Genomic DNA, 22,542 nt, shown 5'->3' with positions numbered 1-22,542 from the left:
TTGGCGTGCTCTACGAAGTTTATTAACATGAGACGTATGCGAGATGATCTTACCCCTAAGAAAAGCTTTAAGGGTTTCCCAGAGTAGGGACGCAGAGGTCTCTTCATTTTGGTTGGTCTCACAGAAGAATGCAATTGATTCCGAAATACACTCACAAAAGGCTGCATCAGAAAGTAAAAGAGGGTCAAGACGCCAGAATCTAAATTCCTTAGGCTTATGATCAAAGTGAAGGTCCAGGATCACAGTTGAATGATCTGATACAGTTATCGGTGAGTATTGAACGGAGACAATCGACGAAATAAATGTTTTATCAACAATAAAATAATCTATGCGAGAGTATGAACGATGTGCATGGGAAAAGAAAGAGTATTGCCTAGCCGAGGGGTGTAAAAATCTCCACGGGTCGACGTAGCCATAGTGGTCCATAAAAGCAGAGAGAGTCTGTGCCGTTTTAGAGGGTGCCACCGTTCTGGAACTAGATCTGTCTAGTGTTGGGTCTATAACACAATTCATATCTCCTCCCAGTATCAATAGATGGGAATTCAAATTGGGGATGGTGGAGAATAGCGATTTCACAAAATTATGATCATCCCAATTGGGAGCATACACAGAAACTAAGATGACCGGCTTCTGATAGAGAGTACCAGAAATGATGACATAACGTCCATTTGGATCTAAAATTGTATTAGTAGGGGTGAAATTTACTTTTTTCCGAATTAAAATGGCTGTGCCCCTTGTCTTTAGGTTAAATTGTGAATGAAACATTTGTCCAATCCACGGCCTATTCAGCTTTCGCTGATCAGATTTACAGAGATGTGTCTCTTGTATAAACATTATATCCGCCTTCAGGTTTTTAAGATGTGTCATAATCTTTGTGCGTTTCACCGAAGCATTCAACCCACCAGTGTTCAAAGAGAGTATCCTGACCGCCTGTCCACCACCAGTCCCTGTACCAGTTATATTAGCCATGACACTGCATACAGCATCGAAGGTGTAAGATCAGCCTTAGAACATCCACAACTAAAAATGGAGAGAACAGTGTACATAAAGATGACAAAACAGAATGTAAATTAAACAGCTGCCTCAAACAAATGGAAACCTGTAGCCCCATCAAGATAAATGCCCCACCCTCTCCCGCCCTCTCCCTCCCATCCTCTACTCCCTCCCACCTCCTCCCATGCCCTAGATCCCCTCCCTCCCCACCCCTGAGCTCCATCTGCCAATGAAATTGGCAATAACTTCCCTACATGAATCATCTCTCCTTCTTCAAGGTGTCTCAGTACCCACATCATGCAGATACAACCTCCTTAGTAAGTGTAACAATTGTGAACAGCAAATGTTAACAAGAACATTGCAAAAGTGCAAGAACATCCCGGGTATAGTGTAAATACAAAAATGAAAACAATTAAATTAAATTAAAATAGATGTAAACATGTCACATCGTCTGCTGACTTGGCCGAGCAACGTTAGTTATAAAAGAAATGACGTCCCAACAGAACGACGGCTGTAAAGTGCCCAGAAACAATTGTGAACAGCATGAGTTAACAAGGACATTCGAAAAAGTGCAAAAAACACCCCGGGTATATAGTGTAAATATACAAATGTAATCATACAAAAAATAAATGTAGACAACATATCGCATTGTGCGCTGTCATGGCTAGGTAACGTTAGATTATACAATCAATTGTGTCCCAACATAACGGTTGTAACGTACCCAGTCCACCATCAATGCAGCGCCAGCGCGGTTTAGCCTAGCCTAGCTTAGCTCAGCCACCACTAGCCTAGCACAACATCAGTGGTTAGTTAGCCGGCTCGCGTTCATAGCCAGCTGCAAAGGCTACAGCCTCCAGGGGCGAGGGGAACCTTTTCTTAGCCCCACTTCCAAGTGTGATCTGCAGGCGAGCAGGGAACAGAAGAGCCGGTCTGAGGCCTAGGTTGTACAGCTTTGACATGATGTCTCGGTATTTCGCCCGCTGTTCGAGAACCTCCTGTGTGAAGTCCTCGTAGATCTGCACTGGTGTCCCACGGTAGCGGAGATCCCCTCGTCTCTTGCGGGCCTCCCAGACAATCAGGTCCTTTACTTGGTAGCGATGCAGCCGCAATATCACAGGTCGCGGTCTCGTCCCTGGCTGCGGCCTAGCAGCCGGCGCTCTGTGTGCACGGTCCAGCTCGGGAGGGGATTGGAGAGTTTCATTGCCTAGCAGCTCCACCAAAAATTCAGAAAAGAAGGTTGTAGGCCGGGGTCCCTCAATAGACTCAGGAAGTCCAATGATTCTAATGTTATTTCTGCGGCTCCGACCTTCCAGATCTGCGGTCTTCGCAGCTAGCTTAGCATTGCTATCTGCTAATACCGCACACTTCTCCTCGAGTATACGGAGTCGCTGATCTTGCAGATTGGCATTGGTCTCAAGAGAGTCTATTTGTTCCCCATGTTCTGCTACTGTGGTCTGCGTTTGGTTCAGCTTCGCCTCCAGTACCGCAAAGGCAGCTTTGAAATCAGCTGAAATGCTAGCTCTGTGCTCTTCAAGCAGGCTAATTATGCTAGCCATGTCCGCGCCAGCAACTTCACTTGCACTTGAGACAGCAGTTTCGGTCTTTTTTGCCTGTTTCGTCTCCGTTTTCAACGCAGGTTTCGGCATCACATCGGCTTGTTCTGATTTATAGTCCAAATTATGTTCACACAATACGGGTTTAACTCAACTTCGGTGGTTTTAAATTAAATGTAGAAAGTAAAATCGTGGGAGAACGAGACAACGCAGCCCTCACATGTTCGTCCAACCGGAAGTCACAATAGGGGCTCTTAAAAAAATTCTATCATGTTCTATTCACATATACACATATACGTGATATTAACATTGTATTCCTTTTTATATATATATACATATCTTTTTTTTTAGAATAATATCCTACAGTGAGTGTTTTTCCTGTCTTGCAGTGTTCCTCCCGGTCTGACGCACACACTGATTATTATTGTGTTGTATATGTCCCTGTGGTGTAGGTGTGCTGCTGCTGGTTGGACAGATAGCTGATGGCATCTGCACGCCTCTCATTGGTTACGAGTCTGACCGAACCCCCGGCTGTGGAAACTACGGCAAAAGGAAGACATGGCATTTAGTTGGTGAGTCACACACATTACCAAAAACACTATACACCGTCTACTAGGGATGTAACGATACCAAAAACTCACGGTACGATAATATCGCGATAACAAGTCCACGGTACGGTATTTATCGCGATATTGAATAATAAAGGAAAAAAAATAAATCAATATTTTCTTTTTCAATAAACAATTTTTTTACTCGGAAAATGTTTCTTTATTAAATAATAAATCTGATTTGTACAGCATTTTAGTAGGATAGCAGTATTTTAAAGTGTCAAAAACAAAGTGACAGTAACAGACTGGAACAAGAAAACCAGTGTGTTTGTACCTATAGTACTACCAAACAAAGTAGGCATTTTCTTTGTGCCACTGCATCTCACAAATAAACAAGGACATTTAATAATCAGACCCTGCAATAAAATAAATCAAGTTTCACTTCAGTTTTTCAAGTAACTCAATTCAAACTCACTAGTCACTCACTCAGCATCATCAGACAGGTTTTTAGGAATATGAGAATGTCCACATTTCCAGGTATTTATAAGCTGGGATGTTTGGGCATTTACAATATCCCCTGCTCTGGAAAAAACTCTCTCGCTTGGTACTGATGTTGCTGGGACAGCAGTGGTCGCGTTAACCGAATATTTTATTTAACAATGACGGAAAAATCTGAAAGCAGTCTGTCATTTTGACAGATTAGAACAAACTCGGAATAGCACCAACGTTTCCCCGCAGCGAGGCTCTGGTGTTATGCCGTGTTATGCATGCCCTCCAAAAGGAAATGATATCGTTTCCAAACCGTACTTTGCCGTACAGATCAACACATGTCTGGGAGGTTTTGCTTTATGCTGTGCGCGCTCCCTTTGTTTGTTTGTAGCCTTTATTTAACACTAGAACCGCCAACGGTTACATTTTACCCGCAGCTGTTTTTAGATTGTATGTAACTTTTTTTCAATAACATATTAAAGTCTCCCAGTCCGTGACTTTTCCTGAAAGTGCGTTATGTAGCACCCTCAGTTGTTAACAATTGTCAATATGAAGTCAGATTGAAAAAATCGCCAAAAAAAATGCCATTATACCTATATCCGCCAGCGGGTAATATTTACCTCATAGAAAATGCAGCGTAAACATAACGTGTTGCTATTAGTGCTGGGGGGAAACGATTATTTTGAAAACGATTAATCGGGCGATTGTGTTTGAAGTGCGATTGCGAACTGCTTGTTGCTTTGGGTGACCCACGTGTGTGTAGCGACGCGTCGACGCGGAAATATGTCGTCGACGATATTTTGAAGTCGTCGACGCGTCGCTACAGCACTAGTTGCTATAGCAACGCCTTTTATCTACTGCGGTTCCTTAAAGATAGATAGATAGATAGATATATTGATAGATGAATAGAGAGAGAAATAGACAGATAGATAGTTATAGATAGTGTAACATCTTGGAGAATACAAGATCTTGGATGACTGAGCTCACGTTGAGGACGTAATGCATGTGTGCAGGTTACGTGCCAGTTGAATAAAGATGGACACTCGGAATGAGAGAAGTAGTCCGTGTCGTCTGTTTATGTAAACAATTATATGTCCATAGAACAGAACATTACAGATGGATCGATAGATAGTTATAGATAGATAGAGAGAGAGAGATTTGTACCTAAACAAAACACAAGTCTAACACCAAGCGTTTAAATCAGCACTCTTAGCGATATGTTATACTTCATGCTATCTGCACAAACGATATCAAATGAAGAGCTGAGAGTCCACAGATTATATTGGTATAAATGTCATCCCTGTGCGATCAAATCTCCCTGTTTTGTATGATAAATAAAAGAACATTGTACCTTGAAAATCAATAGCGGGTACATTTTACCCGTTGGCGGTTTTAGGTATACAGCGACCTCTGGCGGTTCTAGTGTTAACCAGGTGAAAGCCCCTTGAGATCAAAAGATCTCTTTTTCAAGGGTGACCTGCAGGACATTAGTTACACATGTAACATAAAAACAACAGAACAACAATAAGGATGAACATACAACATAATGTACAGGGTACAGTTTACAAACTCTATTTACAGAGACAGGTACCATGAGTATCAAACAGCATGTCACCCAGCTGAGTTTTAAAATGATGCAGGGGAACCAAAGTGCTCAGTTTTAAACATGTTTGCAGACTGTTCCAATTTAGTGGAGCTGCACAACTAAAAGCTTTCTTCCCTAAGACAGTCCTAGCACTTGGCACATTTAATAAAACAACATCATGAGATCTCAGGCAATATGTACTTTCAATTCGTCGAGAGATCAGAGAGCAGATATAAAAAGGTAGTTTACCCAACATGGCTTTGTAAATGAACATGTACCAATGACTGAGCCTCCGTACAGTTAGTGAAGGCAGACCTGCCTTGGCATACAGGGTACAGTGATGAGTAAGTGCTTTACAGTTAGTAACAAATCTCAGGGCACTGTGATAGGCGGCATCTAACTTTTCCAGGCAATGGGCAGGTGCATTCATATAGATCAAATCACCATAGTCCAGCACAGGTAAAAAGGTCACAGTGACTAGCCTTTTCCTGGCTTCAAAAGAGAAACAGGACTTGTTTCTGAAAAAGAAACCTAGTCTAACCCTCAGCTTTTTAAGCAGGTTATTGACATGACGTTTAAAAGTAAGACAATCATCAAGCCAGATACCTAGGTATTTATACCTCCCGCGAGGTGCATGCACACACGGCATAACACCGCCCCCCCCCCCCCCGTTGACGAGCGTGTTCTCTCGTGAACTGTTCAGACCCGACGGGTAATAAGGGATTATGACGGACATTTTACGATCCTGTCTGTCAAAAGACGGACAGCGAAAAAGTCTAACGCCACCTCAGTGGGACGGAGAGATATGCTTTGGCCAACTGAACATCGGGGGAGAAGGGCCTTAGTCAGAGAGGTGACCAACAACCCGATGGTCACTCTGACAGAGCTCCAGTGTTCCTCTGTGGAGATGGGAGAACCTTCTAGAAGGACAACCATCTCTGCAGCACTCCACCAATCAGGCCTTTATGGTAGAGTGGCCAGAAGGAAGCCACTCCTCAGTAAAAGGCACATGAAAGCCCCCATGGAGCACCTAGAGGACTCTCAGACCATGAGAAACCAAATTGTCTGGTCTGATGAAACCAAATTTGGCCTGAATGCCAAGCATCATGTCTGGAGGAACTCAGGCACCGCTCATCACCTGGCCAACATCCCTACAGTGAAGCATGGTGGTGGCAGCTTCATGCTGTGGGAGGTTTTCAGCGGCAGGAACTGGGAGACCAGTCAGGATCAAGGGAAAAATGAATGCAGCAATGTACAGGGAGATCCTTGATGAAAACCTGCTCCAGAGCGCTCTGGACCTCAGACTGGGGCAAAGGTTAACCTTTCAACAGGACAACGACCCTAAGCACACCGCCACGCTAACAAAGGAGTGGTTTCAGGACAGGTCTGTGAATGTCCTTGAGTGGCCCAGACTTGACCCCGATTGAACATCTCTGGACAGATCTGAAAATGGCTGTGCACCGACGCTCCCCATCCAACCTGATGGAGCTTGAGACGATCTGCAAAGAAGAATGGGAAGAACTGCCCAAAGTTTTGTGTGCCAAGCTTGTAGCATCATACTCAAGAAGACTTGAGGCAGTAATTGCTGCCAAAGGTGCTTCAACAACTTATTGAGTAAAGGGTGTGAATACTTATGTACATTACATTACATTTAGCTGACGCTTTTATCCAAAGCGACTTACAATAAGTGCATTCGACCAAGAAGATACCAACTTGAAGAAAACAGAATCATGAGGCGGCAGTGGCTCAGTCTGTAGGGAATTAGTCTTGGAACCGAAGGGTCGCTGGTTCACATCCCGATCAGACCACAAAACATAATATGGAGTGAGCTGGTAGCTGGAGAGCTGCCAGTTCACCTCCAAGGCCACTGCCGAGGTGCCCTTGAGCAAGGCACCTAACCTCAAAAACTACACCCTTGGCACCGGGTACCTGGCAGCCTCTCTGCCACCTCTCCTATCTGCATGTGGTTGTGTGTGTGTGCATGTATATCCTCTGTGTTTCTGCATGTGTATCCTCCCCTGTGTGTGTGTAATGTGTGTACACATAACAGAGTGGGGAAAGACATTTCTTCCTGGTAACCTTAGCTAGGAAAACAAGGGTTTAAAGGTCCTGGGAGTTTGGTTGGGGTCTGAGGACATGGTGGCACAGAACTGGGAGGGATTGCTGGGAAAGGTGCCCCAGCTACCCCAGCTGTCCTACAGGGGAAGAGTTCTTGTAGCCAACAATCTGGTTGCCTCGTCTCTGTGGCACAGACTCCAGGTGTTAACCCCACCGCCGGGCCTCATGAAACAACTGCAGCGGCTCCTCGTGGATTTCTTCTGGTCGGGTCATCACTGGGTACCAGCATCGGCCCTGTACCTGCCTGTGGCGGAGGGAGGCCAGGGCCTTGTGGACATTACTGCAAGGACTGCTGCTTTAAGACTGCAGGCAGCTCAGTGGCTGCTGTATGGTGCCTCTCCCTGCTGGCTGGCTATGGCCCGGCTGTTGCTCTGGAGGGCGGGGGGCTTTGGTTTTGATAAACACCTGTTTCTGCTGAAGGCCCCTGCGTACAAGATAACTGGACTTGCACCTTTATACTGCTCAGTCATCAATGCCTGGAAGATTCTGAGTTTTACCAGACCACCCGACCCCCAGCCTGGGATGTGGCTGTTTGAGGAGCCACTGTTTGACACTGGTTTTCTTTCTGGAACCTTTTTCTCTTCAGCCACCTGTAACAGGACTGGGCAGATAAAGAGGAAAGTGGTAGTGCAGCAATCACGACAGAGGCCGTGTTCAAATCCAAAAAAGGTGCTATCAAACTCTTTTTTATTTGCCATCCAGATCAGTGGGGCATGATTGAAGTGAAGAGTGAAGTGACGTCCCAAGAGGTAATACCGGAGGTGCTCAAGTGCCCATTTTATTGCTAGGCCTTCTTTCTCCACAGTAGCATACCCTTGTTCCCTTGTGTTCAGCTTCCGGCTGATGTACATGATGGGATGTTCCTCACCGTGAACCTCCTGGGATAGTACTCCTCCTATGCCCACCTCTGACGCATCCATCTGCACAATCACCCCCCGGCTGAAGTCTGGGGTCACCAACACCGGCCGTGCACAGAGAGCCCTCTTCAGTCCCTCAAAGGCGTGTTCAGCCTCTCCTGTCCACTTGACCATTAGCGACTGTGAGTCTCTGGTCAGGTCTGTAAGGGGAGAGGCTACTGTGGAGAAGTTTGGGAAGAAACGGCAATAGTAGGATGTCAGACCCAAGAATGTTTTCACCTGTTTCTTTGTTGATGGCCGTGGCCAGTCCTGGATCGCCTGAACCTTCCTTTTTTGTGGTCTAACGTTGCCGCGCCCAATGGTGAAGCCCAGGTATTCAGCTTCCTCCAGTCCAAGCTTGCATTTTCTTGGATTGGCTGTCAAGCCCGCCCCGCGGAGAGATTACAGCACTGCTGCAAGCCTTATGAGATGGCTATCCCATGAGTCACTGTGGATAACAACGTCATCTAAATAGGCAGCTGCATACTCACGATGTGGCCTCAGAACCTTGTCCATCAGTCTCTGGAACGTGGATGGTGCTCCATGAAGCTCGAAGGGAAGCACAGTATACTGGTACAGCCCCGTGGGGGTGGCGAAGGCCGTCTTCTCTCTTGAAGCTGCTTCAAGTGGGACCTGCCAATACCCTTTCGTCAAGTCCAGAGTGCTGATATATCTGGCTTCCCCAAGCCGATCAATCAGCTCATCTATCCTGGGCATAGGATACGCATCAAACTTGGAGATTTCATTACATTTTCTGAAATCATTACAGAACCTGTTGGTTTTGTCTGGCTTAGGAACCAGAACGACAGGGCTGGTCCACTCACTGTGAGATTCTTCAATCACCCCCATAGCCAGCATTTTCTGCACTTCTTGCTCAATGGCCGCCCGTCTTGCCTCCGGCACCCGGTAGGGCCGCATCTTTACCTTTTGGCCCGGGTCTGTGTGGATTTGATGTTCCACCATCGTTGTGCGTCCAGGTCGTAGTGAGAACACATCCAAACTCTGCTGAACCAGTTCCTTGGTTTGCTGTAACTGAGCTTTGGATAGCCCTGGACCGTATTCAACTTCGGCCACCTCATTGTCTACTCCTGGAACTGGTTTTCCCTCTATTTCCGTAACATTGCTGCGTGCATGCAACAGATTGGGGTCTTCCATCTGGGCGGTCCCGACTGGCCCTTCAAACTTGGAAGCAATGAGACTTCACCCTCCTCATCACCTGTGCTTAGGTCTCCAGGGAAAGCAACAAAAGGTTTATCATTTGCCTCATCTGCACTGGAAGATTGGTTGCCTCTCTGCTCCTCCAGCACAGCACACACAACTTTGGGGGACTGCTGAGGAGAAGTACCCTGGGTGGCAATTTGTCCTTTCCCTCGTTTTCCTTTGACACGCTTGGGCTTTTTGGGACTCACCTCCTTTTGGTGCCACAGGCGCTTGTATAGTGGGCAGTCTCGCCCCACCAAGACTGGGACTGGTAGGGAAGGAACCACCCCCACGTTCAGGTTACAGCTGCTTTTAACCATGGTAAGGTGGATGAAGCATGTGGGGTATAATTTAGTGTCCCCATGGACACAGGAGACGGGCACAGTCTCTTCGGATGGCAAATGGTCGAGGAGGTGGGGTTGAATGAGGGACACCACACTTCCTGAGTCCACTAGCGCCTCTGCATCTTTTACATTTACTTGGACTGGTATCATTTGAGCCAGGGAGCTTTCCTGTACCCAGCAAGAGTCAAGAAGGTGGCAGGGCCTTGCACCAGATGAGTGGGCGGTCGGCATTAGCTCATCCTTCCCTGGGCAGTCCCAGGAAATGTGGCCTGTCTCCCCACACTAGTAACAACGCGGTTGGCCCTCTGGCAGGTAGGACTGTCGTCGCCTTACCTCTTCTGGTTCCCGTGGTGGTTCTTGTGCACGTCTAGTCCTTGATGCTTCCCCACTGACTTTCCGGCCCCGGTTTGTGTGGACATAAGCAGGTCCGCTGGACATAAGCAGGTCCGCTGTGGCCACGTGGCTCTCCACTAGGTTAACCAGCTCATCCAGACTGGCTGGATTCTGCTGGCTTGTCATTTTCTTGATCTCATAGGGCAGAGACCGAATGTATTTGTCCATCATTATCCTCTCTAAAACACTTAACTTTTCAGGGTTGCATGTCAGCCAGGCTCTGGTTACCCGGGCTAGGCAACTCTGGCTTGTATTTCCAGTCATGGAACCGCTGGGCTCTTGTTGCTAAGCTGTAGCCATACCTTGCCAGGATTTCCCTCTTCAAGATGACGTAATCCTTTGCTTGGTCAGGAGGGAGGTCGAAGTAAGCTTGCTGTGCCGGGCCCAGGAGGAACGGTCCAACCAGATCAGCCCAGGAGTCCCTTGGCCAGCCCTCTCTTTCAGCTGTGCGCTCAAAGGCTGTTAAATAGGCCTCTATCTCATCACTCTGTCATTTTGGGGATAAATCGACCTGGGTTAGGCTGCACGGTTGCTCCCCTCTGGATAGAAGAGGCTGCTGTCCATAGCCGCGGGAAGTCATTTTGCTCAGGGGGTGCTGCCAAAAGTGAGGAGGGAGCCGCTTAAAAAAAAAAAAAAAAGGCGGTGCCGGGCCGGGCCCAGCTGTCAGCGATACCAGCTGCATACATTGTTTGTTAAAGGCGAGACACGGCAGGCAAAAACATCATTTTTCATGCACTGGTCAATTTTGAGATGTTGTGCTATTTTGATTCCATAACATGTTTTCTTTCAGGCTTTTGGAAGTAAAACGTACAAAATACACATTTAAGTGTTCATTTTACTATAGTTTGTCTATTTGCGTCTGTAGATTTCTCCTAAATTCACCAAAAGTTAGCATTCTAACGTAACATAAAGTACCGCGACCGCTGTTTGCACCATGTCATCGTTGGAAAGCTGAGTCTCTCCTGCACAATGATCTCATCGGATCCAAATATGGTCATTTCCTTTGTATCAGCAACCAATCGTGAAAGTACAAAAGGGTCTTAAACCAAGAAACGAAATCTCATTGGCTGGTGTCAACTTCTGACAACGTGATTCGTTCAGATGCGTCACATGGTGTGCTAAAACACTTCCTGGTTAGCTTTCCGCTAGAAATTTAATTCTCAAAATGGCAAAAGAACGGCGAAAAAAACGTTCACAGAGAAGACGACAACAATTGTCACTTGCACGAAGTAAGGTTATACAAAAAACAAATGACCCCGAACATGAAACACCTTCACGGAGTGCGTCGATGCGCAAGCTGTCATCCAAAGAACTGGAGGGTTTAGCTAGCACCTCACTGCAATCTTTAAAGGTCGTTTTCTCAAAATGAGTTTTTTCTCCTACTCTGAGTTCGAACTTTCCACTTCAGTTGCACTTACATACACCAAACCTTCCAGTTATATTCCTATCAATATTATGAAGGCTTTTACAGAAGGGTTTGTTCATAGATCATTCATAGCCTGAATTATATAAGATGTTATACCTAGAAACATGGCGAAAATTGATATTTTAGGGCTGTTGACAGTATTTTCTGATTTATGGAGTGATAAAAAGAGATATCCAAAATCCCTTCAGTAAAAGCCTTAGATGCTAATATGACTACAAAATGAAACGAGCATTTTGAACCTGGCTTTATCCAAAGTTCATATTTCGGTTCCTGAAATGTGTTAAAATATGCGCAAATGTAATGAGATAATGGCTCATTTGCATATTCAGAAAACTTGTAATATAAGAAACAATTGCCTTATTGTAGGTAATTAACTGGAGAAATTACCCTATTCACCTGGGGTGTCTCGCCTTAACTTTAATAAACCATTATAGACCTTAGCAACAGCTGCACATGCCCACATGCTAACTATGGGTCTTACAAACCTACATAACATTACAAATAGTCAGAAAATATTATTTACAATATTAATAAAACTATGAATTCAATTTTAACTGATTGACAAGGCAAAACACTGCACAGCGGCAGCAGCATTAAAGGAAACATCGTCTTACCTTGTGTTGGGGCTTCACAAAACTCCAAATGTAGCCTGGGGTGGCACTAATGAAGACCCTCATTAGAGCAGATACATCCACATTGTCCAAAATGTTACTATGGACATGCATTAAAGTCAGATGTGTCAGTCTCTTCTGTGTCATATTACTCTAGTTGTAGAGGTGGTGGGCTGAGGAGTAGCTGGTGGTCCACTCTTTTTATTGGGTTGTTTGTTGGAGAAAAAAATCCAAAATCCTTTTTTGCGCCATTCTATAAAGTTGTCACTCTGCAGTGTGTGTGTCGCGTCAATTACGTCACTCTCCCAAGACCTACGACCTAGATGACTCGGATTTCACTTATTTGGAAAATAAATTCAAGCCACCTGACTGATACAAATATATACTATGACTATTATATGCTACTGTATACAGCTAATTTTATTTTAAGTAAAATCATAACTATTTTATGTAGTTTAATCATTTTTATTTAGGTGGTCACTCAGTTTTTCAAATGTACACCACTCGCCAACAGGGGGTGCTGCAGCACCCCCAGCACCCCTACTTCCCGCGGCTATGCTGCTGTCAGGCATTTTTGGACCTCCACATGGAGAAGCGCATTCTGTTTCCGCTGCTCCTGTATCATCTCCCGTTGCAGAGTCTGCTGCTCAGTAGAAATGTGCACCAACTCTCTTGGTACATCCTCCATCTTAAAAATGCAAAAAACTGTGCTTGGTTAGTATATGAGTGCTTTGTTAGTAATTCTATCGCTTGAAGTGGAGTCGAAAGAGGTGAGTTTTCAGTCTGCGCCGGAAGATGTGCAAGCTATCTGCTGTCCTGATGTCAATGGGGAGCTCATTCCACCATTTTGGAGCCAGGATAGCAAACCCACGTGTTTTTGCTGATGAGAACTTGGGTCTCCCTTGCAGCGAGGGTGCAGCGAGCTGTTTGGCTGATGCAGAGCGGAGTGCACGCGCTGGGGTGTACGGTTTAACCATGTCCTGGATGTAGGAAGGGCCAGATCCATTCACAGCATGGTGCATGTGATATTTGAGTGTTTTATTTTTTAATTCATTTGCAAAAATTATTTGAACACTTTTTTCACTTTGTCATTATGGGGTATTGTGTATAGAATGTTGAGAAAAATAATGAATTTAATCAATTTTGAAATATGGCTGTAACATAACAAAATGTGGAAAAAGTGAAGGGATATGAATACTTTCCGGATGCACTGTTACAAGTAGAAGTTTAGAATTTAAAATGTTTAATCTTAAATCAAATGAAAAAAACATCAGAATATACCTAAAGTGCCAAAAGTAAAAGTATTTATTTTGCATTTCAGAAGGATTTATATAAAATGACTGCTGCAGAATATCCCAACCTATAGCTATGTTAATGTTTATTCATTTTATTTTTATTTTGTAGTACCTCCAGTAAATATACTTTTTACTGTCTCTCACACTGATCTAAACATTTAAGTCCAGAACAGGAGAAAACATTTATTTTCTTATTCTTCGTATTCTCTTCCGCCATATTTGTGTGCCTTTTTAAGTAGTAGTTCACAGTGAGTGTAGAACAAAGTGTTGTAAAGCCCAGCCCTGGGTGGTAAAAGGTACATCTGGAGAAGAAACACTGCCCTGTTTGAACGTGCTCCCATCCATAAAGAACATTCATGTCCCTTTGAATAAAACTCCTGTGTGGACTCTGCTCTCACACTGCACACTGAGCACATGTTTTAGTCATCCAGCTCAGGTCACATGATGCTTCTGAAGACAGCTGTCAGCGGAGGGGCATGGGGATCTGTCCTACAGGGGAGAGACCTGACAGGAGTCCTGGTGACACACACATGCATCATATGGAAAACATACAAACTTGTGACTTTTGCTCTGGAGACTTCATGAATCACTCTCATGTGTGCATGTGATGAGGTCATCTGCTGCTGGTTCACTGGAGTGAATAAGAAATGGACATTTTGACCAGTGGTGTAATGTATTAAAGTACATTTACTCAAGTACTGATTTTGAGGTACTTGTGCTTTACTTGAGTATTTCCATGTTACATACTTTTTACTCCACTACATTCTCGAAGCACTTTGTACTCAAATACATGTATTCAACAAAAGCAGTAACTCTACAGATTCAGACTATAAGCTAATATGAAATATACATTAACAAATACATAAAATATATAGATATATAATAATAGGTTAAGATATCCAACATATATTATATTAAGTTATTAAAATGAGCTCCAGCTGTGATGAACACATGAATGTATCAATAATAATCCATTTCATATGATTCTGAAATGGGTCGTTATGCACAATTTATTCTTTTGGTACTTTATTTGAATGCTGTTACTTAAGTAAGATTTAGTATGCCGGAGTTTTACTTGTAACAGAGTTGTTTTACACTAGTATTTCTACGTTTCCCACAATGTTTCCGAACTCTTTAGTGAAGTCCTTGTTTTGTGCCCTGTGTGTGTGTGTGTGTGTGTGTGTGTGTGTCAGGTACTCTGAGTGTGTTGGTGTCCTTTGCCTTCATCTTCAACCAGTGTCTGGGCTGTGGCCCCCAGACCCCCCAGTGGGCCAGTCTGACCTTCTTCCTCCCCTTCATCATCGTCTTTCAGTTTGGCTGGGCCGCTACCCAGATCTCTCACCTGTCACTCATCCCAGAGCTGGTCAGCTGTGAGCACGCTAAAGTGGAGCTCACGGCATACAGGTGGACACACACACACACACACACACACACACATACATACAGAGGTGTAAATACATTTACTGAAGTACAATTTATTATTTCAATTTGTTGCTACTTATTTCTTCTACCCCACTACAATTCAGAGGTCAATTGTGTACTTTTACTCCACTACATGTATTTAATACCATATACTTTTTGCACTAAAACAAAGGGAAGGAGTTGTTGTTATTTATAGGTTATTATGCTATGATTTTACTGTTTGGGCCCACTTGAGATCAGGTGTGTGTGTGTGTGCTAGCATTACTATACTTGTGGGGACCTATGACCTAAATCTGTCTACACAGTCACGTGTGGGGACTCGCCTCCCTTATGGGGACAAATTGGAGGTCCCCATGAGGGGAATCATTCATTTTAGGGTGAAGACTTGGTTAGGTTTAGGGTTAGGGTAAGGTTAAGGGTTAGGGTTAGGCATGTGTTGGTTATGGTTATGGTTAGGATAAGTCTCCAGGAAATGCATGTAAGTCAATGTAAAGTCCCCTGAAGTGATGTATACATGGTGTGTGTGTGTGTGTGTGTGTGTGTGTGTGTGTGTGTGTGTGTGTGTGTGTGTGTGTGTGTGTGTGTGTGTGTGTGTAGGTATGCATTCACAGTGATAGCCAACATCACAGTGTATGCAGTGGCGTACCTGCTGTTCCACGTGCAGGCGGGGGAGGATGAAGACGCTCTGGGACCCGTAGATATTCCCGTCTTCAGGGTGAGGACCACTTCTAATTATACTGACTTTACAGTTACAGAGTGTGGTGGGGGTTCTGAAAATCCCCACTAGTCATTAAAATACCATGACACACACAAAAGGCCCAGTTTCCCTCGCTGCAGAGCTGGGATCAGTAGATTGTTGCTGGAGCAGCAGCCAGTATTGGAAAGTAACCAAGTACATTTATTCAAGAACTATACTTACAAGTATAATTTTGAGGTACTTCAACTTAACTTGATTATAGAAGCCAATATTGTACAACACATTAAGTTGACGAAACACTCGAGTCAAATGTAATTAAAGTCAGATCCACTTGTGTCTTAGACGGGGCCGTGATATCATAAACCTGTTAATGTACGCATTCAAACACTGTTTCTGTTACCAGCTGTATTCACCTTGCAGGTGCAGCTACTGTATGTGGCTTTTATCCTGGATAAAGTGTTTAAGTCATGGATGTTTAAAGTTTAACTTCTTCATATGTCTAATATTAAAGTTGACTTTTCATTCAGGAAGTATGACGCTGCGCTGTCAGTACGCTTCTCCATGTTTGTAATTGGTCAAATGTTGCTAACTCCGCCCCTTTCATGTGAACGCGCACTCAGCCGGACAGAGAAACCCTGGCTTGAGTTACCGAGTTGATAACCAGCATCGTAGGACCGCTTAGCGAGAGCGCGTTTGTTTTGGGTTAGTTAAGATAACTCAAACATATCCAGGGTCTGTTGAACTGGCTTCGTGGTGCAGGCCTCTGGTTGGATCTCCACTTCCTCTCACCATTATGAGAAACAATATGAGACGGTTTTGGAAACCAAAGCCCCGCTATAACTCTGGTGCTATATTCACCCTCTGCCAGTCATTGTCCTCCCACTGTTCTGTGCAATAGAGTGGTAGTATGTTTTGAATCCCTCTCCCACAGAGGAAGTGAAACAGACAGATGTCATCACAAACCTTCCTGTCCTGTGTGATTTCAGAACCTGGCGCTGATAGTGCTGGGCATCGGGGCGCTCTTCTCCCTCTTCTTCCACCTGGGAATCAAAGAGAAGAGCTCTGGAGCAGCAGGCAAGGCGGGAGGAGAGGAGGGGAGGGTAGAGGAGGAGGAAGAGGAGGAGGAGGGGGAGCGCAGACCCCTGCTCCCTGCTCCCCCCTCGTCCCTGCTGCAGTGGAAGTGTTGGCTGCAGCAGCCTTCTTTTTACCAGGTGGGAACATCTGGACCTGGAGCAGCTGTTCTGTGTTTGGACTGACAGAAAGATGTTTTTAGATCATTATAGCTATGAAGACACAAACTCTAAAGCAAGAACCCTGCAGGTACATTTCCATCTGTAAACCCAACCAGATGAAGTGCTACTGCTTTACTTCCAGCCAAATACAGAAGAGATCATTATTTGGAATCAAAGATTCAGTTCCAACACATTGGAGAGCAGGTTTCCAGTCTGCAGGATGTGTAGACCCTCCGTTGATATCCATGGGGAGCTGGTTCCACCATGATGGGGCCAGGATAGCAAACAATAACTAGCAGTGTTTTATTTCAGCAGCGTGTTGCTTTGTTTAGTCCCAGGCTGTGTGACAGCTGTCCCTGTCTCTCTGCAGGTGGCCTTACTCTACATGTCTACCAGGTTAATAGTCAATCTGTCTCAGACATACATCTCCATGTATCTCATCAACACTCTGGGGCTGCCCAAGGTAAACACAAAGTCACCCCAATCATCCTTTTTATAAATATATATCAATATATTCCAGTTCATTGTGATGTTAATGCTAACGTGGAGCAGCCGCTCACTGTTTCTCATCTCTTTTTGTTCCTCCCACCAACAGAAGTTCATCGCCACCATCCCGTTAGTGATGTTCCTGAGTGGCTTCCTGTCCTCCTTCATCATGAAGCCTGTCAGTAAACTCATTGGAAAATCTGTAAGTAAGACTGGCTACACACTTTCTTTTAACATCATTTACTTTTTTCACAGACATGTTTTTTCCCATGAAACAAAACGAAAATGTATTCTGATTATATACTTTCACCTTTAATCTAGAATTTCTGAATTACTGCAACAATCAGGACTATAAAGAAATATGTTGTCCACTCCATTTACTTCCTTCAGTATTGAATAGTGAACAACACTCACTAAATATCTGTACAGATAATGCGCTGCGTTCAGAGCTTTAGATAAACAGAGCCAGACAAAGAGTTGACTGACAGGTTCTCAGAGTGCTTCCTCATCAGATCCACACTATCACTGAGGGATACGTAAACAAACCGCTGATCCATCTCACCTGTCACACGGTGTGTCTCTCTCCTGATTGGTCCAGCTCACCTACTTCCTAGGCCTGCTGCTGATCATGGCCTTCTCCTACTGGGTGCTGCTGGAGGGCCAGATGGGTCAGCAGGTGTACGGGGCCGCGGTGCTGCTGGGGGCGGGGTCCGCCACCATCCTGGTCATATCACTGTCCATGACAGCGGAGCTCATTGGAGGGCAGACGGTACTTTGTGTGTGTGTGTGTGTGTGTGTGTGGGTATGTATGTATGTATGTATGTCTGTATGTATGTGTGGAGTGAGAGAGTGAGAGACCTTCTACATCAGGGGTGTCAAACTCAATTTCATCACGGGCCACATTCGCATTATGGTTGCACTCAAAGGGCCGGTTGTAACTTTAAGACTACATAAAAATACATAAATATTTAATATATATATATAAACTAATGTATATATTACATTATTGCCTTTGCATTGGATTATTATCGGATAGGGTAATAACTTCATAATTAACTACTTCTGAAAGCAGAAGTCATATTTCAGATGCATTGTGGGACATGTAGTTTATGGGCAACGTGCTTCTGTAAATCGCCATGTAACAGTATTACAAACATATTATATTCTTTGCAAGCTCTTGTGGGGCCACATGAAATGAAGTCGCGGGCCGGATTTGGCCCCCGGGCCTTGAGTTTGACACCCCTGTTCTACATGATCCACTATCTTCTTCTACCCGCAGCAAAGTGGAGCGTTTGTGTACGGAGCCATGAGCTTCACTGATAAGGTGGCCAATGGAATCGCTGTGATGATCATTCAGGTTCTGCATCCCTGCCAGTAAGCACACACACACACACACACACACACACACACACACACACACACACACACACACACACACACACACACACACACACACACACACACACACACACACACACACACACACACACACACACACACACACAGTGGATTAAACTGATTGAAATCACACTGGTGATGTCACAATGATGTCATCAGCAACATCAGACATTAACACTTCTTATCAGGTGACATAATAAAATGAATAAACCAGAAATACGCTGTATTCAACTTTCTGCTGTAACTCAATCCCCCAAATGTATGGAAGTGCAATATTAAATACCTCACTGCAGTAATGCCATTTACAAAGTGAGTGTAATAAGTCTTAGGTCTAAATGTAACACTCTAGATCAACTATACAACACTACCATGCATATGATGAATTCAAACAGTTATGCAAACAAATAATTAAAAAAATTAAATAATATGATGGTATTTGAAATCTTTTAACAGCTGCTCTGCTGATCTCTCGCTCTCTCTCTCTCTCGCTCTCTCTCTCAGTACGGTGGTATGCTGCCCGGACTGTGTGTGGTTCTATCATAACGTCATGGTGATAGTGACGGGGGGGCGTGGCCGTCGTCGCCGCTCTGGCGCTCTGCTCCATCCTCATCTGGCCAATCAGGATCCGACCCCGTGAGTCTCTCCACCTCACTGATAGAGAGTGAAATAAGGCTGTGCCCTAACTACTCCTTCCCTCTGTGTGTGTGTAGGTGGTCTGCCAGAGGATGCAGCCATTGTAAACTAGCAGCCCCCCCCACCTCTTTTACGGACAACGTTCACCCTGCGAAACAACAGGACCACTGCAGTCAGCAGGAGGAGCTTCACTTGAAAGACTCTTCTGTAGTTTGCAGGAACATTCAGCCCTTTCTGATGAAGTCAGAGGAGAGCAGGGAAACCAAAGGAACTGAGAAGAAGGGAGACTTTTTTTCAATTTCTCACTCAACCCACATTTATAAACATGATCTTCTAATCTAAGTGAAATCAAAGGTTTATATATAATCAGTACACAACACAGTCAAAGTAATAGAAGTCCCAGATCAGCAGGAAGCAGCGTTTCCTCACATTTAACCGTATCAACTATAAAGCTTACTTTATTTTCACAGAAGCAAACTAACACATAACAGTTGTATTACTTTTGAACTGTGGGGTTGTGAGCACATGGACTTGCTTCACTACAGAGCTGTGAGCAGGAACATGCTTTAAACATGATGAGAAAACAGGGTCTGGTTTTTAGTTCAAGTATTGTTCATTGCATTGGACAACACGGAGCCCGAGAGGAAAGCCTGGCATGCTGGGGATGCTTTAATAAAGGGAACCGCTGCTTCACTAAAAGGTCATCAGAGCTAAAGAAGAGGACGCTAAAGGGAACCAGATCCAGTGTGGTGCGTTCACAGACACTGCACAACAAGCAGGGATCATTTGAACACAGTTCTTTGCAACGCTAGCGAGTTTCTTTTGATGTGACTACATTCTAAACTTCATTCCAAGACTCTACGTGCTAAGGCTTCAGTACACTAGAGAAGGACACATTGATAGAGCACTACATTGAAAACAGACTGTCAGCAGGTACAGACGACTCTAAACAGGAAGCTTCCTGAGCATCAGAGAAGTCTCACTCAGAATCACTTTACATACACGACACTGTCAATATGTTTACTGTTTGAGTTGGAATCATCATGGAACAACTCATCATGATAAGATCATATTTCTATTGTAATAATTCCTTTGCATTGTTTTACCTTTTATAATCGCAAACCTAAAGGAACATATATAAGGGATATTTTTATAATCACAGATGAACTTGAAAATCAGAATTGTATTACATTTGAATGAATGTGAAAGGGATCAAGTGATATTTACTAGGTGAATGCCACTAAGGGATTTACACTGGTGATGTTCAGAACAGGAGACTTCTGTGCTGCTGTTGTTTTAGAAAGAGACACGGATTAAACATTTGTATGCTGTGCAACTGGAAATGTGTGTGTTTGCCTTCATGTCATTCTCTGCCTTATAGGGGGGGGGGGGGGGGGGGGGGGGGGGGTGGGGGTGGGTCCCTCTCCTGTAGTGTGGTTATAGGTTTTAGTGCATGTTAATGGTCTGCAAAGGCTCAAAATCCCTTCGTCCCCGTCCAGAGGGACTTTCTCCCCCCCCCCCCCCCCCTAACACTAAATACTGATATACACCTGAACATGATTCAACCAAGCAAAGACAATCATTCCTATCTGGAGTACATGCACTTCTCAGATCTGTGATGTCTTCGTCTAACACTGATTGTGACTGCTGGTGGGAAATAACAGGAAGCAGCTTTTTATTAAACATTGTCTTATTTATTTTTGTAAATAAACAAAACACATAATTTGAGCAGACCCTCTGCTCTTAAGGCATCAACATTATACTTTAGACTTCCACAGATTCAAGCCTTTAATACTGAACCTCAGATCAGAGGTGGACTCTTATTGGAGCAGGCAGTAATGGGAAGTAACTAAGTACATATATTCAAGAACTATACTTAAGAATCATTTTGACGTGCTTCAACTTTACAATATTGTACATTTATTTGACAACATTAGTTAGTTTGCTCGTCCCTATTATTCATACTAAATATAAATCAACTAATAAATGATGATCTGCTTAGCAACATAACAAGTCAATAAAGTTAGCTCCTACCTTTACAGCCGCAAAATGAAAAGGGTGAACACATTCATTGATCACTAAAGATCCAGTCCAGTGTTCAATACATGGATTTACTGCTAAATGAGCACCTTTTGGTTTGGTGCTTCAAACATATCGATGCTTTGGTACTTCAAACATATCGATGCTTTTGGTACTTCAAACATATCGATGGCTTTTGGTACTTCAAACATATCGATGCGTTTGTACTTGCTTTTCAAACAATATCGATGCTTTTGGTACTTCAACATATCGATGCTTTGGTGTACTTCAAACATATCGATGCTTTTGGTACTTCAAAACATATCGATGCTTTGGTACTTCAAACATATCGATGCTTTTGGTACTTCAAACATATCGATGCTTTGGTGCTTCAAACATATCGATGCTTTTGGTAACTTCAAACATATCGATGCTTTTGGTGACTTCAAACATATCGATGCTTTTGGTACTTCAAACATATCGATGCTTTTGGTACTTCAAACATATCGATGCTTTTGGTACTTCAAACATATCGATGCTTTTGGTACTTCAAACATATCGATGCTTTTGGTACTTCAAACATATCGATGCTTTGGTACTTCAAACATATCGATGCTTTTGGTACTTCAAACATATCGATGCTTTTGGTACTTCAAACATATCGATGCTTTTGGTACTTCAAACATATCGATGCTTTTGGTACTTCAAACATATCGATGCTTTGGTACTTCTTTTAAGTAAAAAACAAAAATCCAGGAATTGTAGAAGATCATTTCTACACCGTGATATTAGTACTTTACTTTAGTAAAAGATCTGAAGTTTTCTCCCGCCTATGGAGGCAGCGGTCTGTCAGCACAGTCCATCATGTTGCTGCATAAATTAAAGAGTCTCTGCTGAGCTGCTCTGCTGCGTTCAGGGCGCGCTCGCTGGCGTTCAGGGCGCGCTCGCTGGCGTTCAGGGCGCGCTGGCGTTCATCTCTCCTGGCAGCTCCCACAGCTGCAGCAGCCGATTGTCTTTGTTGGCGCAGAAGTCGGTGAAGTCTCGCAGCAGCCGGTCGGCCAGCCTCTCGTCCCCCAGCACCCCCGTCCTCCAGGCCTTAGTCAGCATGGTGTTGTAGGCCCAGTAGTAGCCCACCCGCTCCTCGCTGCCGTACGGCCCCTGGCTGTTGGAGCTGTTGGAGTTCCTGCGCCGCCGCTGCTGCCCG

General features: G+C 44.3%; 2 protein-coding genes across 3 annotated transcripts in view; one reads left to right on the top strand and one right to left on the bottom strand.

The window, feature by feature from the left end:
• LOC117545714 (major facilitator superfamily domain-containing protein 12-like) overlaps positions 1–20,256 on the top strand; it is a 29,525-nt gene extending 9,269 nt beyond the window's left edge. Inside the window, 11 exon segments of the mRNA XM_034215641.1 lie at positions 2,999–3,118; positions 14,645–14,855; positions 15,471–15,588; positions 16,557–16,781; positions 17,173–17,265; positions 17,398–17,490; positions 17,887–18,057; positions 18,568–18,662; positions 19,188–19,248; positions 19,250–19,319; positions 19,397–20,256. Of these exon segments, the coding sequence (XP_034071532.1) occupies positions 2,999–3,118; positions 14,645–14,855; positions 15,471–15,588; positions 16,557–16,781; positions 17,173–17,265; positions 17,398–17,490; positions 17,887–18,057; positions 18,568–18,662; positions 19,188–19,248; positions 19,250–19,319; positions 19,397–19,431 (1,292 nt within the window). The 3' untranslated portion in view covers positions 19,432–20,256.
• A 1,851-nt stretch (positions 20,257–22,107) lies between these two features.
• The window catches only part of depdc5 (DEP domain containing 5, GATOR1 subcomplex subunit), a 65,831-nt gene continuing 65,396 nt past the window's right edge, over positions 22,108–22,542 (bottom strand). The window contains exon 44 of one of the 2 annotated variants that reach the window (XM_034215533.1): positions 22,108–22,304. The gene's annotated coding sequence lies outside the window, so the exon portion shown is untranslated. Of the gene's footprint in view, positions 22,308–22,542 lie in introns of both variants that reach the window. The other variant, XM_034215541.1, reaches the window with a different exon arrangement.

Source organism: Gymnodraco acuticeps, unplaced genomic scaffold, assembly GCF_902827175.1.
Source record: "Gymnodraco acuticeps unplaced genomic scaffold, fGymAcu1.1, whole genome shotgun sequence".
Lineage (NCBI taxonomy): Eukaryota > Metazoa > Chordata > Actinopteri > Perciformes > Bathydraconidae > Gymnodraco > Gymnodraco acuticeps.
This window is presented reverse-complemented; position numbering and strand designations above follow the sequence as displayed.